This window comes from Stomoxys calcitrans, chromosome 5, assembly GCF_963082655.1.
Source record: "Stomoxys calcitrans chromosome 5, idStoCalc2.1, whole genome shotgun sequence".
Classification (NCBI taxonomy): domain Eukaryota; kingdom Metazoa; phylum Arthropoda; class Insecta; order Diptera; family Muscidae; genus Stomoxys; species Stomoxys calcitrans.
The window spans coordinates 152,796,384-152,819,888 of NC_081556.1; the positions used below are offsets into that span (position 1 = coordinate 152,796,384).

Here is a 23,505-nt window from a genome sequence, read left to right on the forward strand (position 1 = left end):
TGTGTAATGATTTGTAATTTATTTTGAACCAATTCTTACCTTGATGTTAAGCCATCAGACCAATCGTTTTCCATGGTTATCCTGGTCCCACTATCAATTTCATTCTGATTTGTGGACATGTCAATTATCTCCAAACCTTAATAAAAACAAAAGACAAACACAGACACACACACACACAAAAGAGAGAGAAAAAAACATTTAGTTAAAAAATGAGACCACAGAGGGAGAATGACGAAAAAAAAAAAACTATAAAAAAATAAATTAAAAAATATATGTAGATCCCTGGAATGTTAGGGGAGTCCTTTTTTAATGCAAAGTGATTACATTGGACATAATAAACCACAATTAAATTAACACATTCATTATGCTGACGCGCTAGTGTGTAAAGCTTCTGGTCAAGGGAAACTTGTTTCTCTCTCTCTCTCTCTCTCTCTCACTACTACAGCCCATTTGTTTTATGGTTGTGCGAGTAATTGGTGTCACTGTGTTTTTGGTGTGGGTGGGCTCTGTCTTTTTTTTTAACTGTATGTCCTTTTTAATTCTGTCCATGTGGTGTACGAAGCGGTCCGTCTGTCGTAGTGTCAGATTTTTCTGGTCGCTTACTTTTACACATTAAGTGGATCAAGGAACGAACAAATGAGCGGCGAGTGCTTAAAAATGAGCCATTTTCAGTGTCCTTTGTGCGATATGCCATTTTAAATTACCTTTATACCAAAATATATTGCCCAATTCATGGGGTCCTTGCATAATTTTACAGGTTAAATTTATGTCACTGCCACTTTTCACATATAAATCAGTGGGTCCTATGATGTTGGCCTTCAGCTCTGCAAAAAAAAAGAAAGACAAGAAAGAGAGAGATGAAAAACAATTAAAATTATGGGTCAACATTTTTAATGAATATAGATATATATTTTTTTGTTCAACTACAAAAGTTTAAAAAGTTTAAAATTTACTTGAATGCAGCTTAAATGGTTCTATGATTCCTTGTAGAATATTGTAATACTCTCCACTGCAGAATCAGTATATACTAACTTGGTCATTCCGTAACATATATAGGACTAAGACCGTAGAAAATTCACACATATATTCTTGGAAGCTACGACATATTAAGTCGTACTAAAGCTTGCTTCCGAATGAGTAAAGATAGAGAAGTAACAAGTAAGAGCGTGCTAAGTTCGGCCGGACCGAATCTTATACACCCTCCACCATGGATCGCATCTGTCGAGTTCTTTGCGCAGTATCTCTTTTTAGGCGAACAAAGAATAATGAATATGGACGGATGAGGAGGAGGAGCAATATGAAGTTATAGTCCGATTCGGGGTTCAAGAAGCGAAATCGGTAGATCGGTCTATATGGGAGCTGTATCAAGCTATAGATCGATTCTGACCATATTGCACACGTATGTTGAAGGCCAGGCCATGGGAGGAGCGGTTGTACAAAATTTGTGCCAAATCGGATGAGAATTGCGCCCTCTAGAGGCTCAAGAAGTGAAGATACCAGATCGGTTCATATGACAGCTATATCAAAACATACACCGATTTGAACCATACTTAGCACATTTGTTGCAAGCGATAACGAAACACTGTGTGCAAGATTTCAGTCAAATCGGAAGAGAATTGCGCCCTCTAGAGGCTCAAGAAGTCAAGACCCAAGATCGGTTTATATGGCAGCTATATGAGGTTATTGACCGATTTGAACCATACTTAGCACAGTTGTTGCAAGTGATATCAGAACACTATATGCAAAATTTCAGCCAATTCGGATGAGAATTGCGCCCTCTAGAGGCTCAAGAAGTCAAGGCCCAAGATCGGTTTATACGGCAGCTATATCAAAACATAAACCGATTTGAACCATACTTAGCACATTTGTTGAAAGCGATATCGAAACACTGTGTGCAAGATTTCAGTCAAATCGGAAGAGAATTGCGCCCTCTAGAGGCTCAAGAAGTCAAGACCCAAGATCGGTTTATATGGCAGCTATATCAAAACATACACCGATTTGAACCATTTAAAATCCCAACCGTCCTACACCAACAAGAATTATTTGTACAAAATTTCAAGCAGCTAGCTCTACTCCTTCAAAAGTTTGCGTGCTTTCGACAGACAGGCGGACGGACGGACATGGCTAGGTCGACTTAAAGTGTCACGACGATCAAAAATATATATACTTTATGGGGTCTTAGACATATATTTCGAGGTGTTACAAATAGAATGACGAAATTACTAACTCTTTCACATTTCAGCGAAATCGGTTAAAAAATAAAGCTTTCATTCGCTTCAGACCCATTATCGGAATATCGGTCTGTGTGGCAGCTATATCTAAATATAGTCCGATCTAAACCATATTTTAAACGAATGTCGGGAGAACTAAAAATGCCTACTGTTTCAAATTTCAGCGAAATCGAGTAATAAATAGAGCTGTTATGGGCTTCGGACCCTTTATCGGCAGATCGGTCTATATTGCAGCTATATCTAAATATAGCCCGATCTGGACCATATTTGGGTCCTTTGTTAGGAGGCGTACAACTACTCAATGTTTCAAATTTCAGCGAAATCGGTAAAAAAAATAAAACTTTTATGGGCTTTAGACCCTTTATCCAGATATCGGTCTATATGGCAGCTATATCCAATGCTGGACCGTTTTGGGCTAAGTTGCAGAAAAATGTCGAAGGGCCTTACACAACTTACTGTTCTAATTTTCGGCGACATCGGACAATAAATGCGCCTCTTTTGAGCCCAAAACCTTAAATCGAGAGATCGGTGTATATGGCAGCTATGTCCGAATCTGGTCCAAATCGGAATATAGGATATGAATTTTTCACCGGATTTTGACGAAAAGTGGTTTACATATATACCCGAGGTGGTGGGTATCCAAAGTTCGGCCCGGCCGAATTTAACGCCTTTTTACTTGTTTTTTTTTTTGACAAACTTTCCTATAGCTCTTAAAAAATCACCCGATAGCGTTTCTACGAAAACAGATATCCGCTTGAATTTTTGCACCGAAACTTCTCATTGATATAGGTCGTTGGGTACTGCAAATGGGCCTTAACGGTTTAGTTTTGGATATAGCCCAAATATAAACCGACACCCAGTTTTACTTCTTGAGCCCCTGAAGACTTTAATTTTCATCCGATTTAGATGATGTGTAGGACAAGGGCTTTAACATTCAATTGCTTGCCAGGTATAATCCTAATAGGTCTATAGACATATATAGCCCCATATAAACTTATTTCAGGAATTGACTTCTTGGGTCCCTAGAAGAAGGTTGAAATCACTCCATAACCTTATATAGGTCATATAAACATCATATGTCATATAAACCTATCTGGGGTCTTGACTTCTTGAGCAGCTAGAGGGCTCAATTCTTATCCGATTTGGCTGAAATTTTGCATGAGGTGCTTTATTATGACTTTCAACAACTGTGCTGAGAATGGTTGAAATCGGTCCATAACCCAATATAGGCGTCATATAAACCTATCTGGGGTCTTAACTTCTTGAGCCGCTAGAGGGCGCAATTCCTACCCGATTTGACTAAAATTTTGCATGAGGTGTTTTGTTATGACTTTCCACAACTGTCCAAAGAATGGTTCAAATCGGTCCATAACCTGGTATAGCTGCCACATAAACCGATCTGGGGTCTTGACTTCTTGAGCCACTAGAGGGCTAAATTATTTTTCGATTTAGCTGTAATTATGCATGAAGTGTTTTATTATGACTTTCATTAACTGTACATAGTATGGTTGAAATCGGTCCATAACCTGATATAGCCGTCATATAAACCTATTTGGGGTCTTGACTTCTTGAGCCACTAGATGGCGCAATTATTATCCGATTTGGCTAAGAATGGATTATGATATAGGCTGAAATTTTACACAATGACTTCTACTATGGTCTCCAATATTCAGTTCAATTGTGGTCCAAAATGAACAATAACTTGATATTGTTCCAATAACATAGCAATTCCTTTCGTTTATCCTTTGTTTGCCTAAAAAGAGATGCCGGGCCAAGTGCTCGACAAATTCGATCCATGGTGGAGGGTATATAAGTTTCGGCCCGGCCGAACTTAGCACGCTTTTACTTGTTAACATTCACTTCATTGTATTGGTTAACCACTATCGAAACAGATTCATTGATATTCATTTCGCCCATGATAACAGTTACCCTTCATTTCCAAAGCCATCATAATAATTTAAAAATATTCAATAGTACATAGAATAGAGAATATTTCATAATGGCATCACAGCATTTTCGGAAATTGATAACAGACGGAAAGTGTGTGTGTGTGTGGCCCTACAGGCTCGTCATGATTATGTAACACACAATGCTAACTGGAAACCCATTCACTCTTGCCTATAAAATAACCTCTGACACTTGGTAAAATATCGATTTCCAATTTCCCAGCAACGAATTCCAAATACAATGAGGAGAGAAAAAAAGGTGAAATGTAAACGCTTCAATTTTCGTCCCAAATATGTAGTTCATAATTTTTTCTTTCGCTTTTCAGGAAAACGTATTCATAGCATATTCTGGCGGCAGGGTATTATGGCAAATAAGTATTGTTCAAGATATCTGCATATGTTTGAAATTCCAGGCATACTCGTACTCGTACACCCTCCATCTATCTATGCCTTTTGCAACACAATAGAGTTAAAGTCCTTTTTTCCTTATTGAATTCCTAAGATACGAAATGATAAAGGAGTATTTAAGTCTTTGAAATATTTCCAACCCTTTATCTTAGTGCTCTCTCTCTCCCTCTCTGCCACACTAACCCTTCCCCTGTGGCATATGGTTGAGTATTGAGATGTGCCATAAAGGAAATTTATTCACTGAAGGATTGTTAACATCCTTGAGTCAAAATTGTTGGAGCATTTGAAATTCAATATTTTTTTTTTGTTATTTTACTTTGAGTCTAGTGCAGGGGCGTTAGTTGGAATGCATGGAAGGTGGCAAGTGCCAAGTCTTTGGTTTGTTGCTAGCTTTTCTCGTTTTGTTTCGTTATGTGTGGGAAATAAAAGATGAAGTAAATAAAGGAAATTATTTTTCAAATCCTTCATAAATATGTATGCATGCCTAAAAGTAAGGGTGAGTGGCTATGTAATAACCAAAAAAAGTGAAAAGTAATTTAATTATAACATCGTTACGAGGGAATTAATTCCCCCACAGGAGCACTCAACAGCCAACATATATGAAAAACAACTTCCTTTTGAGAATATTCTTTTCCTTCACAATTCGTGGAAATGTTTAAGATATGTTTGAACTGTTTTATTTTAATATGGTTTTACTGTTTTTTTTTTCTGTTTTCCTGCCTCAATTATGTGAATTTTGGCTTTGAACGAATTGCTTTTGCAGTCATTTCCGTTTCCGGCTTTCACCATGGTTGCTGCAGTGTTGGTTGGCTCTCTACCTGTTTTGTGATGACATTAGTCGCAATTTATGTGCGGCGCATTCAAGCAAAGGAAACAATAATTTTCCCTGAAATTGCCCTGCAGAAGTTGGTCTATTAAGTTTTGATTAACACAGAGGGGATATGTTCGGAATCATCATCAAGTCGGTATTATAAAATAAACATTGCAAAAGAAGCAAGATAATAAACATTTCTTGTTTTATCTTTGATATACTTAGCTAGTAACGATGGTTCACAAAATTCTCAGTGAAAGTCATAGACTAAAGGGAAATTAAAAACTGAACATTTAAGGTATTAACAAAATAAACCAAATGCCCTTGTGTGCCTTAAGGCCGATTTTCACCAGGATTTCAGATAATTTTTCCAAGAAGTAAGCGAGTTTGATTATTCTCAGCCCTGAGGAATCATTTTTGGTGTGGAAAGTTAAATTCATAACGACAAGTAAAATCGTGGTCAGTTCGGCCGGGTCTCATCTTCTATACCCTCCACCATAGATTGCATTTGAGAAGTTCTTTACCCAGTATCTCTTTATAGGCAAACAAGGGATAATGGATTAGAGTTGCTATGTCATTGGAGCTATATCCGATTTTGAAACGATTCTGGCCATACTTGGCTTGGCTTGGATGTTGGAGACCATGATAGATACCATTGTGCAAAATTTCAACCAAATCGGATGAAAATTGCGACCTATAGGGGTCAAAAAACTAAAATCGGGAGATCAGTTTATATGGGTTTAAAAACCGATTCAGACCATATTTGGAAGTTATGTTAGAGGTCATAGAAGCAGTCGCTGTGCAACATTTCAGACAAATCGGATAGCAATTACGACCTTTCGAGGTTCACGAAGTAAAATCGATAGAAGGTTTTGTATGGAAACCAGGGACATAGCCAGATTTTTTTTTTTTTTGGGCGGGTCCAGATTTTTTCCAAATCAAAAATTCTTCTGCTACTGTGAAATTGGTAAATATACCTCAAATTTTTTTTGAAGATTTTGGTTGATATTGGTAGCAAGAACTAACCCATCGGCCGTAACATTTGGTCGTAAAGTTAGAGCTGAATTTTGCACTGATTGCCAATACATTATTAAAAGGCCGATCTTAATCTTTCAAAGCCTTCAAATTATGGTTGTCTTTGCAAATATTTTAGTTTTATAGTGAAAGTGTCAGACTTTTTTTTTTTTTTGGGGGGGGGGGGGTGTTGCTCGAGCCCAAGGCCCCCCCTGCTATGACCCTGATGGGAACTATATAAGATTATTAACTGATTCAGACCATATTTGTGTTTAGAGGCACAAGAAATTCAATTGCTAGATTGGTTCATATAAGAGCTATATCCGGTTATGGACCGATTCAAACAATATTTGCCAAATCAGAAAACAATTAAATCAGAAAACAATTTTGCTAAATCCGGTTATGGACCGATTCAAAGAATATTTGCCAAATCAGAAAACAATTATGCTCTCTAGAAGGTCATGAAGTAAAATCGGGAGATCAGCCCATTTACAATCCCAATCGACCTACACTAATGAGAAGCATTTGTGCAAAATTTCAAGGGCCTTGTTTTCGTACTTTCCACAGACAGACGGACATGGCTAGATCGATCATACGATATATTATAAATGAAATGACGAAGTTAGAATACCCCCATCCTCTCCTAATGAAGAGTATAACAATGTTGTAATTATTAGCCCAATCGGCTCAAAAAACCGTTACAAAGCCCGTACCATAATCAATATACCCACCACCATGGACCATTGTCGAACCTTATAATAGCCCCAAATCAGGGAAATGGTTATACAAAACGTAGCATTTATGTTATTAGAGGCGGAAAATGAATGAATAGGATCCATACTGAAGATCGGAAGGACTCAAGCAAGGAAGAATCATGTAGACCGATTTCCCTTTCCTCGCAAGTAGCTAAGCTGCTTGAGCACCACTCTTTCAAAGTTTTGTTAAAAATTACAATGTGCTGATATCATAAATAGCATACCACCGTGATTGCAACATGGTCAAGTCAATTGGCATAACTTCGTATTAGCTACCCTGTATTGACGACTAAGTGTAAGGGAGACCATTCCAATCCCAAATGACTCCTAAACCAATAGGTTGGTCGAGGGGCTCAAATGAAACACCTTTATTGAATCGAATAAGAGCCTGATACTCAAACTTGGCGGGACCTATTGGAAGTGAAACGTCTTTGATAGTAGAATACGTATCTGGCAATCAAATTTGGTGCCATGTGTGTGTTTGAAGGGCAGCCCCTCTACCAAAAAACCTGTAACTGGGCATGCCAGCCAATCGAAACGGTATTGAATTTAAAAGACCCATCTTTACGGAGTAAAAAGCGTATGTGATAACCAAGCGAAAGTTCCCTTGGTGTCCTTAGAATTACCCAATTGCCAAAAAACCTCTAACAGACTCGAAGGTATATGGAAACAATATGAGTCTCAAGTGAAATGTCTTATCTAGCAGAATACCTCTTTGATAATCAAATTTGGTTTCAAGTATGTGTTTGGAGTCCGCCCATCTCTTAACACACCAACAAACTCCGCAACCTCCTAAAACTTAGCGACTTTAATGAAAGATGACACCCAAATTTCGCACCAAGAGCTGCCCCACTCTGGCCAATATAAGAAAACAATTTTTAAAACAAGTAAAAAGGCATTAAGTTCGGCCGGGCCGAAACTACTCACTGTTTTAAATTTCAGTGTAATTGGGTAAAAAATAATTCTTTTATGGGTTTCAGACCCTTTATCGGGAGATCGGTCTATATGGCAGCTATATCCAAATATAGGGCTTCTCAGTCCCATTTTCTATCGGTCTATATGGCAGCTATATCCAAATATAGTCCGATCTGAACAATATTTGGGTTCCATGTTAGGAGGCCTTAAACACCTCACTGTTTCAAATTTCAGGGAAATCGGATGAAAAATTAAGTTTGTTAAATCTTTTATGGACTTCATATCTTTTATCGGGAGATCGGTCTATATGACACATATATCTAAATATAGTCCGATCTAAACCATACTTAGGTCAGATGTCGGGAGGCTTAAGATAACCCACTGTTTCAAATTTCAGCGAAATTGGGCGATAAATATAGCTTTTATGGGCTTCAGGTCCTTTATCGGCAGCTCGGTCTATATGGCAGCTATATCCAAATATAGGCCGATCTGAACCATATTTGGGTCAGATGTCGGTCTTAAACTACTTACTGTTAAAAATTTCAGCGAAGTCGGATGAAAAATGAAGTTTTTGTGGGCTTTAGACAATTTATCGGAAAATCGGTCTATATAGCAGCTATATCCAAATATGGTCCGATTTGGCCCGTTCAAGAACTTAACCAGCGTGCATCAAAAAGACGTATCTGTGCCAAATTTCAGCTCAATGTCGCAATTTTTGAAGCCTGTGAAATATATATACTTTGTAGGGTCTGAAATTGATATTTCGATGGTTTGCGAACGGAATGACTAAATGAATATACCCCCTATCCTACGGTGGTGGGTGGGCTTTTAGAAAAATGTATAAAAATTTAATTCACACAAAGTCTAAGATTTCCTTATCCCATGGGTTCATTTACAATCAAAATGCAAATTTTTCCCATGAACATTCCACTAAGGAACAAGGGTAAACTTCTCACATATCAATGAGTGCAGTCCGATTCAAGTTTTAAGCTCAATGATAAGGGGCCTCCTTTTTACAGCCGAGTCCGAAGAGCTTGCCGAAGTGCGACACCTCTTTGGGGAGAAGTTTTACATGGCATAATACCTCACAAATGCCGCCAGCATTAGGAGAGGAAAATCTCCTCTGAAAATTTTTTTTTCTGATGGTCTCGCCAGGATTCGAACCCAGGCGTTCAGCGTCATAGGCGGACATGCTAACCTCTGCGCTACGGTGGCCTGAACCTTACAATCTTTTCTAACTCAAACTAAAGTTGCTGTTTGGCTTAACAAACAAGATGTTATGATTTAAACATTTTTAAATTTTCTATCTTGTAGGATCTCTTCAAATTGTCCTTTAAAATATCCCCCAATTTATGCCCTACCACTACCACAACTGTAATGGTCCCACTCATTGTATTCCACTCAAGGATGGATGATGGCATTTGAATGTGGCCAGTCTGTGATTTATATGCTCCAGCTACTCGACACTGCCGCGAATTCAACACTCAGCACCCATAACTCCATTGTGATGCACGACAGCTGAGACCATTAAATATTTTCACTTGCGTTTAAAGTTCGCAGCTGGCGAATGTCTACTAAATAAAAAAAAAAAAAAAACACGTAAAATAAAGTAAAGTATGCCCGTAATGCAATGCGGCGGTATTAATATTTTTATTTTATTTTGCCAAAGAATGACTATACATTGGGAGCACTGTCCCTGTAAAAAGCTACCCCCAGACTGAAGGACAGATGTATATCGCTGTTGAGTAAGAATAATGGACGGGTAGTTATCAAAAATACGAAAACCACTAGACCATTAGTTATGGTGCTGAGACTGAAGAAGAAGAACAAAATGTGTCTCTGTAAAAAAAAAAAAAAAAAAAAAATACTGGAAAGTGAATTATTTCCGGTATTTTAGGAGTGTAGTGATAATTTTGTTAAACAACTAGCAAATGAGGCTACAAGAGCATAATGTTGTCCAAATTAAAAAATAGTGATGTTCGGTTATGTGCATCAGGTGGTAGGCTTAGATGCGAAGAGCAAAAAAAACAATGCCGAAATATGAACAATAGGGTGATATGAGCAACATAAGGGGCGCTTCACATTTTTGTTTTTTGGGATTCTATAAAGCATAAAAGTCTACAAGACCAAACGTCTAAGGTGCCAATCGAGCTTCCAGATTTGTACTTTTTTTCAAAGACTTTATTTTTTAGGAAAATTTGCAAATTTTCTTCGGCTTATATTTCGTAAACTCTTTGAAATGTTGATTTATTTTTTAAAGCAAAGTTGTAGCTATTGCCTCGGCCTACAACTTTTCTGAACTTATTATTAAGTAAAAACTTCGTTTTTATGGTCAAAGAGTCAAATAGTCAGAAATGTAGAAAATTCCTCCTCTTTTGATTTTTTGGCCTATAACAGCCAAACCATTGAGATTTTCGATCCAATACTACGACAAAACTTGTAGCCATGACAATAGTTAAGGACCCTCTAGTATATTGCAAAACCATTGGAACGCTACTTAAGGCAGTTTCTACCTTGTGAAAGTGCAAATTTTGTGAAAGTGCAAAATATTGATAAAATACCATTCTCAATTGTTCATAGCACAAAATCATAAAAATGTTTTATTTCTTAATTTTCTCACTTTTTATACCCTTCACCATAGGATGGGGGTATACTAATTTCGTCATTCTATTCGTAACACCAAGAAATATGAATCTGAACCCCACAAAGTATATATATTCTTGATCGCCAAAACATTTTAAGTTGATCTAGAAATGTTCGTCCGTCTGTCTGTCTTAAGCACGTTAACTTTCGAAGGAGTAGGGGTGTGCGTTTGAAATTTTACATAAATACTTCTTATTCGTGTAGTTCGATTGGGATTGTAAATGGGCCAAAACTGTCCATGCTTTTATATAGCTGCCATATAAACCGATGTGCGATCTTGACTTCTAGAGCCTCTGGAGGGCGCAATTATCCGATTTGGCTAAAATTTTACACATGATGTTTTGGTATCACTGCTAATAAATCGGTTCATAACCTTATATAGCTGCTATATAAACCGGTCTCCTTGAGCTTTTTGAGGTTGCAATTCTTGTCCGTTTTGGCTGAAAATTTGCGCATATTGTAGACGAATGACAACCAATAACTGTGTTAAGTTTGGTCTAAATCAATTCATAACCTGTTATAGCTGGCATATAAACTGATCTCCCGATTTGACTTCTTGAGGCCTCAACTCTTATCCAATTTAGTTGAAATTTTGCACATATCGTTGTGGTATAACTTCCAACAACTGAGTCTAGTAAGGTTTAAATCACCAAACATCCTTATAAAACGATATCCCAATTTGACACTGAGCCAATGCAGAGGGCAATTTCTATTGAATTTGCCTGAAATTTTATTACTTACCGCACCGACTTTACATATCTGGGCTCTTAGTCCTATGTATCCCTTTATGATACCGAACGCTCGTCTTTTCACTATCTGAACCTCTCCATAGGATATTCGCCGTCCTAATGACCGTTTCGCAGTTGCACAGGGTTACATGCCCATTCGCCCTCGCCCTTAACTCGGACTGCGTCGACCCAAAAGGCTTCGGGTTAACCAAGTTTACTGACGGCAGTTCTGTGGCCTTCACTGCTCCGCTATGGCCCAACACACAAACGATGCGATTAATTTCCTTCCTATATTCCAAGACTGTTCGTGATCTTACCGCCCTGGTTGTTATTGCCCTTATGGCCTGTTTACTGCCCGTAAAGATATTTATACTCGACATCCTCGCGTTAACACCACACCACCTCACGCATTGCGATGTCCTCCTGTCTGTCTGTCTGTCCGTCTGTCTGTCCGTCTGTCTGTCCGTCTGTCTGTCCGTCTGTCTGTCCGTCTGTCTGTCCGTCTGTCTGTCCGTCTGTCTGTCCGTCTGTCTGTCCGTCTGTCTGTCCGTCTGTCTGTCCGTCTGTCTGTCCGTCTGTCTGTCCGTCTGTCTGTCCGTCTGTCTGTCCGTCTGTCTGTCTGCCGCAGTTTTCATTAGATCGTCTTTAAATTTGGTACAGTCATGTTTTTTGACGAAGCCTATTAAAATTGGAAAAAATCGGTTGAGATTTGGATAAAGCTCCCATATATATGTTCGTCTGATTTGCAGTAATATTCCAATAAAATGGTCAGTTGTTAACCGATTCTCACGAAATTTGGCAAGACAGATTTTGCTATGACACTCTACATTACTGGTGAATTTCATGGATGTCGGTTCAGATTTAAATATAGCTCTCATTATTCACCCATCTTGCCAACATTTCGTACAACGCTTTCCACGACGAGTACCACAATATCTGAGAAGTTTGCTCGAAATCGGTTCAAATTAAGACAAAGCTCCCTTAGATATGTTCGTCCGATTTTGAGGAATTATGGCAACAAAATGCTCTTTTGTTAACCGATTATCTCGTTATTTGGCATTAGGGATTTTCTTATAACTTTAGACATTACTAATGAATTTCATAGAAATCGATTCAGATTTATTTATAGCTGCCATATATCGCCCGATTTTCACTTCAAGAGCCACTGAAAGCGCATTTATTGACCAATCTTGTCAAAACTTCGTACAACGCTTTCCTCGACGACTACCTCAATATCAGAGAAGTTTGCCGGAAATCATCTCAAATGAAGTTATAGTCCGATTGGGGGCACAACAAGCAAAATCGGGAGATCGGTTTATATGAGAACTGTATCAAGCTATAGATCGATTCAGACCATATTGCACACGTATGTTGAAGGCCATGGCAGAAGCCGTTAAACAAAATTTGTGCCAAATCGTATGAGAATTGCGCTCTCTGGCGGCTCAAGAAGTCAAGATCCCAGTCCAGTTTATATGGCAGCTATTGGGTTGCCCAAAAAGTAATTGCGGATTTTTCATATAGTCGTCGTTGACAAATTTTTTCATAGCTTGTGACTCTGTAATTGCATTCTTTCTTCTGTCAGTTATCAGCTGTTACTTTTAGCTTGCTTTAGAAAAAATGTGTAAAAAAAGTATATTTGATTAAAGTTCATTCTAAGTTTTATTAAAAATGCATTTAGTTTATTTTAAAAAATCCGCAATTACTTTTTGGGTAACCCAATATATTAGGTAATGTACCGATTTGAGCCTTACTTATCACAGTTTTTGGAAGACATATCAAAACACCTCATGTAGAATAACAGCCAAATCGGATAAGAATTGCGCCTTCTAAAAGCTCAAGAAGTCAAGACCCAAGATCGGTTTATATGACAGCTATATCAGGTTATTGACCGATTTGGACCATACTTGGCACAGTTGTTGTATGTCATTACCAAACACGTTGTCCAAAGTTTAATTCCATTCGGATAAGAATTGCGCCCTTTAGAGGCTCAAGAAGTCAAGACCCAAGATCGGTTTATATGGCAGCTATATCAATATATGGACCGATTTGAACCATACTTAGCACAGTTGTTGGATATCATAAAAAAACACGTCGTGCAAAATTTTAATTTGATCGGATAAGAATTGCGCACGCTAGAGGCTCAAGAAGTCAAGACCCAAGATCGGTTTATATGGCAGCTATATCAAAACATGGACATATATGGCCCATTTACAATACCAACTGACCTACACTAATAAGAAGTATTTGTGCAAAATTTCAAGCGGCTAGCTTTACTCCTTCGGAAGTTAGCGTGCTTTCGACAGACAGACGGACGGACGGACGGACAGACGGACGGACATGGCTAGATCGACATAAAATGTCGCGACGATCAAGAATATATACTTTATGGGGTCTTAGACGAATATTTCGAGTTGATACAAACAGAATGACAAAATTAGTATACCCCCATCCTATGGTGGAGGTTATAAAAATTAAACCCGGCGATAAGGTTTATGTGGGGAGAATGAGGGTGTATGTTATCTATTTTTCTCATTTACGATTTGCATTTTTTACACTTTTTCTCAGAATGAATAACCGTTTGATGTCGAATACATTTCTGTACATTGCCATGGTAACCGATAAGAATTTACAAAAACACAGTTCTTAGAAACATGAAGCTTTTATAGTTTTTCGATGCATTATTGAGAAAATGAATATTGGATTTGGGTTGAATATTATTCCATGCTATGGGATGCAACTGATTTATAGTTCCTGGAAAGCATTATAAAAAATCAAGTTTTGTTCAACTAATAGAAATTAAAATTAATACCAGATTTGAGTTTCATTTTAAGCAAAAAATGTAATTTTACTCCACTTAAACAGTAGGAATCTTGAAATCAGCTTAGATTTTGCAAGTAATGAAAAATTGTCATGTAAACGGATTCTATTAGATTAAAGAAAATGACCAAAAACTGATAGAAATAAGCTTAGCTGTGTTATTAAAAAGCAGGATAATAAAAGGACTTAATTGAAAATAATTTTCGGCAATTAAGCTTAAAGTCACAAATCAATATATGGAACAAAAAGTTTATATGCAATTGGTATATAACCAAACATACATCTTACAAACCCAAAAAAGTTCCTATTAAGAGATTATTGCTTAATTAAGCATCCAACCACTTCATTTGTACTTAATTATGGAATTCAACTTGCAGTTGTTTGAAGCAATTTACGTTATTAGTACATAGACTACTCTCGTTAACTTTAATCGGTCTTAAATTTGCTCATGTCATCATTGTCCAATGATGTTCATAACCATCTTCTTGATATTTTTATTGCATGTGTCTTTTGCTCTAATAATGCTCCCATCTCTGTAATGTAGCTGCCCCAATCAAACATTAACTATTGTTGCCATCTTCTTGATATCGTTTAAGAGATTAGAGTCCGAAGACCAATTATTCGAAAGTAGTTCGTTTAGATATAAAGGAAAAACTTTTTTCCATTATGTCCATAATGTCTTGCTAATCGCAGATTAGAGTCGTCTATAGCAATAAACATAAGGATAATATTCAATATTGTCCATAAAGAACCAACAACTATACAGCCGTTAAGGTGAAAGTATTTACAAGACGACAGCAGTAGACAAACACATGCAGTTGTTCCACTACATTTATAACTCCCAGGAGAACCAAGAGACAACTTGAAGGGATAATGTATTTCAAAAGTTAAAAAAAAAATTAAATATTTATACCCTCCACCGTAGGATGGGGGGTGTACAAATTTCGTTATTCCGTTTGCATCGAACATCGAAATAACCACTTCCGATCCTATAAAGTATATATATTCTTGATCAACGTAAAAATCTAAGACGTTCTAGACATGTCCGTCCGTCTGTCTGTGGAAATCACGCTTACTTTACTTTTATTGGCTATGACAGAATATTTGTTCCACTAGCCGAACGTAGAATAGCGTTCCAAGCGCCTCAATCTTCTGCGCTCATTCTAAAATCTCTGACGCCAAGTTTCGAGGTGTCTCCCACAACTTGATCTTTCCATCGGGCTTTTGGTCTTCCCGGTTTGCGTGTACCACCGAGTTTGCCTTCAAAAGACTTCTTTGCTGGAGCTTCTTTATCCATTGTGACAACATGACCTAGCCAACGCAGCCGTTGTATTTTGATGCGTGTAACTATGCTATCGTCGTCATACAGCTCATACAGCTCGTGGTTCATACGTCGCCTTTATTCTCCGTTAACGCAAACTGGTCCATATATTTTACGAAGAATCTTTCTCTCAAATACCCCAAGCACTGCCTCATCTGCTTTCACAAGTACTCATGCTTCAGAACGCTACAGTCTTTAAAAATAGATATATTGAACTGAAACCTTGCACAGATTCTTTTTTTTGGCCATAAGCAGGTTAGGTTCGAAGATGGGCTATATCGGACTATATCTTGATATAGCCCCCATATAGACCGATCCGCCGATTTAGGGTATTAGGCCCATAAAAGCCACATGTATTATCCGATTTTGCTAAAATTTGGGATTATGAGTTATGTGAGGCCCTTCAACATCCTTCGTCAGTTTGGCCTACATCGGTCCAGATTTGGATAAGCTGCCACATAGACCGATCGGCCGATTTAGGGTCTTAGGCCCATAAAAGCCACACTATTTATCCGATTTTGCTGAAATTCAGGATAGTGAGTTAAAATAGGCCCTTCGACATCCTTCGTCAATTTGGCGCTGATCGGTTCAGATTTGGATATAGCTGCCATATAGACCGATCTCTCGGTTTAAGATTTTGGGGCCATAAAAGGCGCAATTATTGTCTGATTTTGTTGAAATTTGGGACAGTGAGTTGTGTTTGGCCCGTCGACATCCTTCGTCAATATGGTTCAGATCCGTCCAGATTTGGTTATAGCTGCCATATAGACTGATCCTCCGATTTAGGGTCTTAGGCCCATAAAAGCCACATTAATTAACCGATTTTGCTGAAATTTGGGACAGTAAGTTGGGTGAGGCCCTTCGACACCCTTCGTCAATTTGGCTCTGATCGGTTCAGATTTGGTTATAGCTGCTATATAGACCGATTTCTCGATTTATGGTTTTGGGCCCGTAAAAGGCGCATTTATTGTCTGATGTCGCCGAAATTTGAGACAGTGAGTTAAGTTAAGCCCCTTGATATACTTCAGCAATATTGCACAGATCGGTCCAGATTTGGATATAGCTGCCATATGGACCGATCTCGCAGTATTAGGTTTTGGGGCCATAAAAGGCGCCTTTATTGTCCGATGTCGCTGAAATTTCGGACAGTGAGTTAAGTTAAGCCACTCGACATCCTACTTTAATTTGGCCCTGATCGGTTCAGATTTGGATATAGCTGCCATATAGACCGAGCTTTCGATTTAAGGTTTTAAGCCCATAAAAAAACGCATTTATTGTCCGATTTCGCCGAAATTTGAGATAGTGAATTTAGTTAGGCCACTCGACATCTTTCTTCAATTTGGCCCAGATCGGTTCAGATTTGGATATAGCTGCCATATAGACCGATCTCTCGACTTAAAGTTTTGGGCCCGTAAAAGGCGCATTTATTGTCCGTTTTTGCCGAAATTTGGGACAGTGCTTTGTGTTAGGCTCTTTGACATTTTGCAGCAACTTGGACCAAATCGGTCCAGATTTGGATATGGCTGTCATGTAGACCGATATCTCAATTTAAAGACTTGGCCCCATAAAATGTGCATTTATAATCCGATTTCATATAATCCGATTTTCGACATCCGTGTCATATATTGTTTCGATCGGTTTATTTTTAGATATAGCTACTATACTTATTAGTATTTGGTCCAAATCGGAACATATTTCGGTATAATTGCTATGGGAAATAAGGAATGCAATTTTCACCGGATTTTGATGGAAGATTGTTTACATATATACCCGAAGTGGTGGGCATCCAAAGTTCGGCCCGGCTGAACTTAACGCCTTTTTACTTGTTTTGATTTGATTTGACTAATTGATGTAGTGTAAACAGTTATCCTATTCTATGCCAATTCAAAAAAATTGAACATCGTTATACGTTTTTCATTGTCGGATAATCTTTAACTCTCCTTATTTTAAACCTCCTTTCACCAATCAACAAAAAAACTCCATTCACTCATTAATTTCTACTAAACAATTGGAAATCGTTTTTCCTGTATCCAGAATTCTTTCTCTCTCTACATCTTTCAATTCAATTCTCCGCAGGGGTCTGGGCTCCAATGTGTAGCTTACATGAGTTATATACATATAATTAATTGTCAAATCAAATAAATAAAATTCAATTTGTAAAAGTCATTTACAACAATGCCAATCGAATGCGAGTGGGAGCTTGAACAATTCCCATGAATTTATAGCCAACAAATCGAACCTGGGCACATATAGAGAATTCTTTTTTTTTTTTTGTTGTTTAAAGAAAAAAAAAAGAAAGAATAATTCCCATGTCGAATGCATGAAGAATGCCATGAATCAAAATCGTGTGCAAAGCGAAATAAAATGAAATGAATAGCTGATGACGACAAATGAAAAACCTCGAAAATAAATGAAAAATGTCACTTCCATTAACCTAGAAAGGAAATACAACAATCGGCTCATGCACCTACACCACTCACCCTCATGCTTCCTGCCGGAATACAGCAGCCAACAAAAGCCAATAACAAGAAAATCATTCATCTCGAATGTTGTATCATTAGCAGTTTCCCACAGCCATTGGTGATTTAAGAAGGATATTAAGAAACTACCCCATAATCGTAATACCAAGGCAATGCATGGTGTTGCTGTGTATGTGTGTATATTTTGGAAGGGGAACCAACAGCAGCCTTAAGAATACACATCAACTGTTCGATACATTCATACTTAGCCTTAAAACCGTAATACATTGTAAGAAGTATTGAGAAAGACCAAAAGGGAGGACTTTGTCAGGTTGAAGGAGGAACTCTCAAATATAATGGAAACTTCAAGATTACAGAAGCTTATGGCCTAAGATTCTCCACTTACAGGAAGCCCGATGGGGAACGGGCCGAGTCCCCTCGTGAAACTCTTGGGACATATTTTCGATTTTATAATCACGGTGAGCGGTGATGGGGTTGATATGGCCAAGAAGAGAAATTATATCGTGGTGTATTATAAATGGGTTTACTACAGCCCACCTTATGGTGTTGGCTATTATATACATATATAGTTAATAATAGTCTTGGTAAACATTAGTAATACGTCGTAAATACTCCTTGTGGATTTTATGTTATTATCCATGCTTATATTATTAAATAACTTGCTTTTGTTTAATTTCTGTTAATCCAGTTGCCAAGAAACTAAGTCCATTTTCTTGCAAAAACTCAGAGTTTATTTCATTCTCCCTCTCTCTCTCAACATTAAGTGATAGCAAGGAAAGATGTCTGCAGTCGCATGTATTCCAGGCATTCAGGATATAACAGAGAATTAAAATATTCTGTGTAACTGCGTGAATCCCACTTAAACGAGAGAGGCTTTGCAAAAATGAATGGTGGGCAGACAATCTGAAAGACCGAAAGACATCCAGTCACAATAATAATTTGCATATAAATTGGACTCTTGGAAAAATATTCATAATCGCATTACAATGCAAACCAACAAGAATAGTAGTCTTCATCTTACACATGCCACATTCACCTTTGCCCTATTTCAATACAATTCTCGTTTTTTTTTTGTGGGGATATAGTAATTTTCTTTTTAAGTCTTTTTTCTTTTGAGGGATTTTGCATGCAATTTAAAAAATGTCAGAACTGTGAGTTATTATAAGCACCATAAGGTTAGGTTTTTAATTAAGTATTGAAATAAAGTCCTTGGCATCAAATATTTTAATCGCTAAAAATTATGATTCAGAGTGGATAGAAATTGACTCCAAGAAATTTCAAAGAAAATAATTAGCCATAAATGAAATATTCACCCTTTTGAACCCGCCTTTCTTTAAAAAACTGCTGTAGAAGTTTTCTTCAATTATATGGCAAAAAGGGTTCAATTCTAAAAGTGAAAGGTTATGAGTAGACTAGTACATCATAGATAAGATTATAATCATCGAATTTAACGATATAGAAAATTGTCACAAATACTTTAAGATCCACAGATTTTTTGCGGATACACATTCTGTTATTTCTGTCATTAATGTGTCATCATACAAGTTTTCCTTGAATAACCATACACAGGTAATATGTTAGTTGGTCAAGTAAAAATGGCTGGATATATGAACCCGTGACCACAGCAATAGGTCTATTGACAAATTCACACCAGCAGGTCTACTCTGCCAAGTCCACACTGAGGCCGCATAGTTTTCATCTGATTTGACTGAAATGTCATGAATTACGTCAACAAGGTTTCAATGCCAGCTCCAAAAGAGCTAGCTGCAAGAGACTTAATGGCCATGTTGCTGTTTCTAACTTTAAAAAAAATATTAAAGCAAGCACAGCACCTGAAAATGTTGTCAAATGTGACATTCTTCCGTTTTTCATGTAGTGAACAATGTGGCTGAAGATTTGGAGGCAGAAATTTTCAAAGCGGCAAGAGCGACATGACTACCCAGCAGTGCCGTATTACGCCCATTCTGATTCACCCCGCTACAGCCGGGCAATGACAAGGAAATGCTCCAACATCTCATTATCTTTCCCCGCATGCCCTATACATGCTGTCATTTGCCGCACCGATTTTACATAAGTGAGCTCGTAGTCCTATGTATCCCGTTATGATACCAATAGCTATGCTGACCTCGTTCTTACTTCCTTTCAGCAATAGCCTCGTCTTCTCAAAATTCGGATCACCCCATAGAAATTTCGTCGTTCTATAGACCATATAGACCATGCCCTTAACTCGGACTGCGTCGCCCCAAAAGCTTCGGGCTAACAATGTTTATTGACAGCAGTCCTCTGTCACTGGCTGCCAAATCGTGTGCTCTTACATTCCCCCATACTTCGCTATGGTCCAGCACCTAAACGATGTGGATCGGACCATTCTCAGAGAATGCTTTAATCTCCTTCTTACACTCCACGACTGTTCCAGACTTTACCGTTCTGGTTGTTATTTCTTTATCGTCTGCTCTTACATTCCCCCATACTGCGCTATGGCTCAACACAAAAAAACGATGCGGATCGAGCCATCCTCAGAGAATGCTTTAGTCTCCTTCTTATACTCCACGACTGTTGGAGATTTTACCGTTCTGGTTGTTATTCCCCTTGTGACCAGTTCATACTCGACGTGCTCGCGTTAACACCACACCACCTCCACATTCCGTGATCGCCCAGATCTCCGCCTGCAGGACCATATTATGTTCAGGCTGTTTAAAACAGATCTTAGTCCTTGGGTTCTGAATGTAGGCCCCCAATCCTACTCTGTCCCCTAGCTTTGATCCATCCGTGTAACATGATCTTCCAGACGGAAATGCTAGGGTTCCGTTAGTCCAAGACTGTGCCGCTGGCAGCAGTGCCTCGCACTCAACCTCAAGTGTCGTCTCAGCTATCCAATCGGAAACCTTGTCCCTTCCTTCCAAGTTTCCTATCGTCCTTTCAATTATACCGCGATGGTATGAGCAGCAGATTGGAGGCCACCGTAGCGCAGAGGCTAGCATGTCCGCCTATGATGCTGTACGCCTGGGTTCGAATCCTGGCGAGACCATCAGAAAAAATTTTCAGTGGTGGTTTTCCCCTCCTAATACTGGCGACATTTGTGAGGTACTATGCCATGTAAAACTTCTCTCGAAAGAGGTGTCGCACTGCGGCTCGCCGTTCTGACTCGGCTATAAAAAGGAGGCCCCTTATCATTGAGTTTAAACTTGAATCGGACTGCACTCATTGATATGTGAGAAGTTTGCCCCTGTTCCTTAGTAGAATGTTCATGGGCAAAATTTGCAATTTTGGTATGAGCAGCTCCCATCCGCAATCCATTCTCCTTAAGTCTCATAGACGCAGTGGCTGCCTCACACTTCATCTATATGTCAATGGGTCGGATATCTAGAATAGTCTCCAGTTCCCTAGTGGGCGTGGTCCTCATCGCTTCACCTATTCTCTGAACCTATTGTATGGTCCTTATGTTGAACTTTTTCTCCATAGCAGCCCAAACTACTGAGGTGTAAGTAAGTTTTGGTCTTATCACGCTCCTGTAGAGCCAGTGGACTATCCTAGGATTCAGGCTCCATTTCGAGCCTACGTTCCGTCTACATAGTGCTTAACATCTGTGAGCCTTGTCAGTATGCTCTTGAATGTGATACTTCCAAATCAGTTTCCTATCCAAGATCACTCCTAAGTATTTGACCTTGTCAAATATGGAAATCATTCTATTGAGAAAATGTGGTGAGTAAAACTCGCTCACTTTCGCCTTACTCGTGAATAGACAGATTTCAGTCATCTCTGGGTTCACATTAAGATCCTTAGGCCTAGCCCAGTCGTATGCCATCTGCAAGACCCTTTCGGCCCTTCTGCTTAGCTGTTTCGGATCCTTACCTCTTAGAAGTATTATAACAATGTCTGCATAGCAGACGGGTTCAAACCTCTCCTCAGTCAGCTTCCGTAATAGGTTATTTATGGCTGTGGCGAACCCCGCGGCATTTTCTTCCGCATGTTATGTCATGGGACCCACAAATTAACCACCTGTTCCTTAGTATATGGTTTATCGAGTCTCTAAGAACCATGTTCACCCGGTGCAACGCTAAGTAGGAGAAGAGCTAGACCCATCGATAAATATACGGATCGGCTTAGAATCAATTCCTTATTCGATTTAGCAATGTTCGTCTGTCCGTCTATCTGTCTGTCCATGTATTCTTGTAATCAAGGTACAGGTCACATTTGTTGTTAAATTTTCACAAAATTTTGCATAAGCGTCGTTTTTGGTCCAAGGACGAACGCTATTGATTTTGAAAAAAAACGGTCCAGATTTAGATATAGCTCCCATATATATCTTTCCTCCGATGTGCCCTTTTAAGGCTGTAAAAGCCACAATTTTGATCCGATTCTTACAAAATTTGGCATGAAGTGTTTTTTTTAACGACCCAAAATGTTTGCAAAATTTTATTGAAATCGGTTCAGATTTATATATATCTCCCATGTATATCTTTCATCCGATATGCACTTTTAAAGCTGTAGTAGCCACAATTTTGGTCCTATCCTTATAAAATTTGGCATGGAGCGTTTTATTCAACATTCTCATATGTGTGGAAAGTTTCATAAAAATCGGTTCAGATTTAGATATGGCTCCCATATATATTTTTCATCCGACATAGGCTTTTAAGGCCGTAGAAGCCACAATTTTGGTCCCATCCTTACAAAATTTGGCATCGAGCGTTTTATTCAACGTTCTCATATGTGTGCAAAGTTTCATAAAAATCGGTCCAGGTTTAGATATAGCTCCTATATATAGTTTTCATCCGATATTGTCTTTTAATGCTGTAGAACCCACAATTTTGGTCCGATCTTTACAAAATTTGGCATGGGCCGTTTTATTCAACGACCTCATATGTGTGCAAAGTTCCATAAAAATCGGTCCAGATTTAGATATAGCTCCCATATATATATTTTTCTTCCGATATGGCCTTTAAGGCTGTATAAGCCACAATTTTTGTCCGATCTCGACAAAATTTTTTATGAGCAAAATTTCATAAAAATCGAATCAGATTGAAATAAAACTCCCACATATATCTTTAATGCGTTTCGACTGTTCACAATTTTCGTACCATCGTAAGAAAATCGTATAAGGTTCTATTCGATATTTCATTAGGTATGCAAAATTAAAGTCTGACTAAATTTGGATATAAGTGCTATCGGTGGTGTAGGGTATAATATAGTCGGCTCCGACCGACTTTTGCCTTTCCTTACTGGTTTTTCGTCTGCTAGGTCGAAGATGAATAATTTCATAATTAGTTGTTTATTTCTTTTTGAAGACAAGCTTAATGATTTGAGATTTTCTGCAATGAAAATTATTTTATTATTGTCGTAATTTGATACTCATCATATTCTTCAACTAAATTTGTCCTTTTCTTTTGCCTCTGTTATTTAATGGAATGTTCATGGGCAAATTTGCTTTTGCAAATT

At 38.3% G+C, this 23,505-nt stretch overlaps 1 protein-coding gene across 2 annotated transcripts in view; it reads right to left on the minus strand.

Moving 5' to 3' along the window:
* The window catches only part of LOC106081170 (uncharacterized), a 522,321-nt gene that overhangs the window by 20,890 nt on the left and 477,926 nt on the right, over nt 1-23,505 (minus strand). For both annotated transcript variants that reach the window (XM_059368620.1, XM_059368619.1), the window contains 2 exons: nt 705-824; nt 40-136 (listed from right to left, as the gene is read on the minus strand). In XM_059368620.1, coding sequence (XP_059224603.1) covers nt 40-136; nt 705-824 — 217 coding nt within the window. The remainder of the gene's footprint in view (nt 1-39; nt 137-704; nt 825-23,505) is intronic.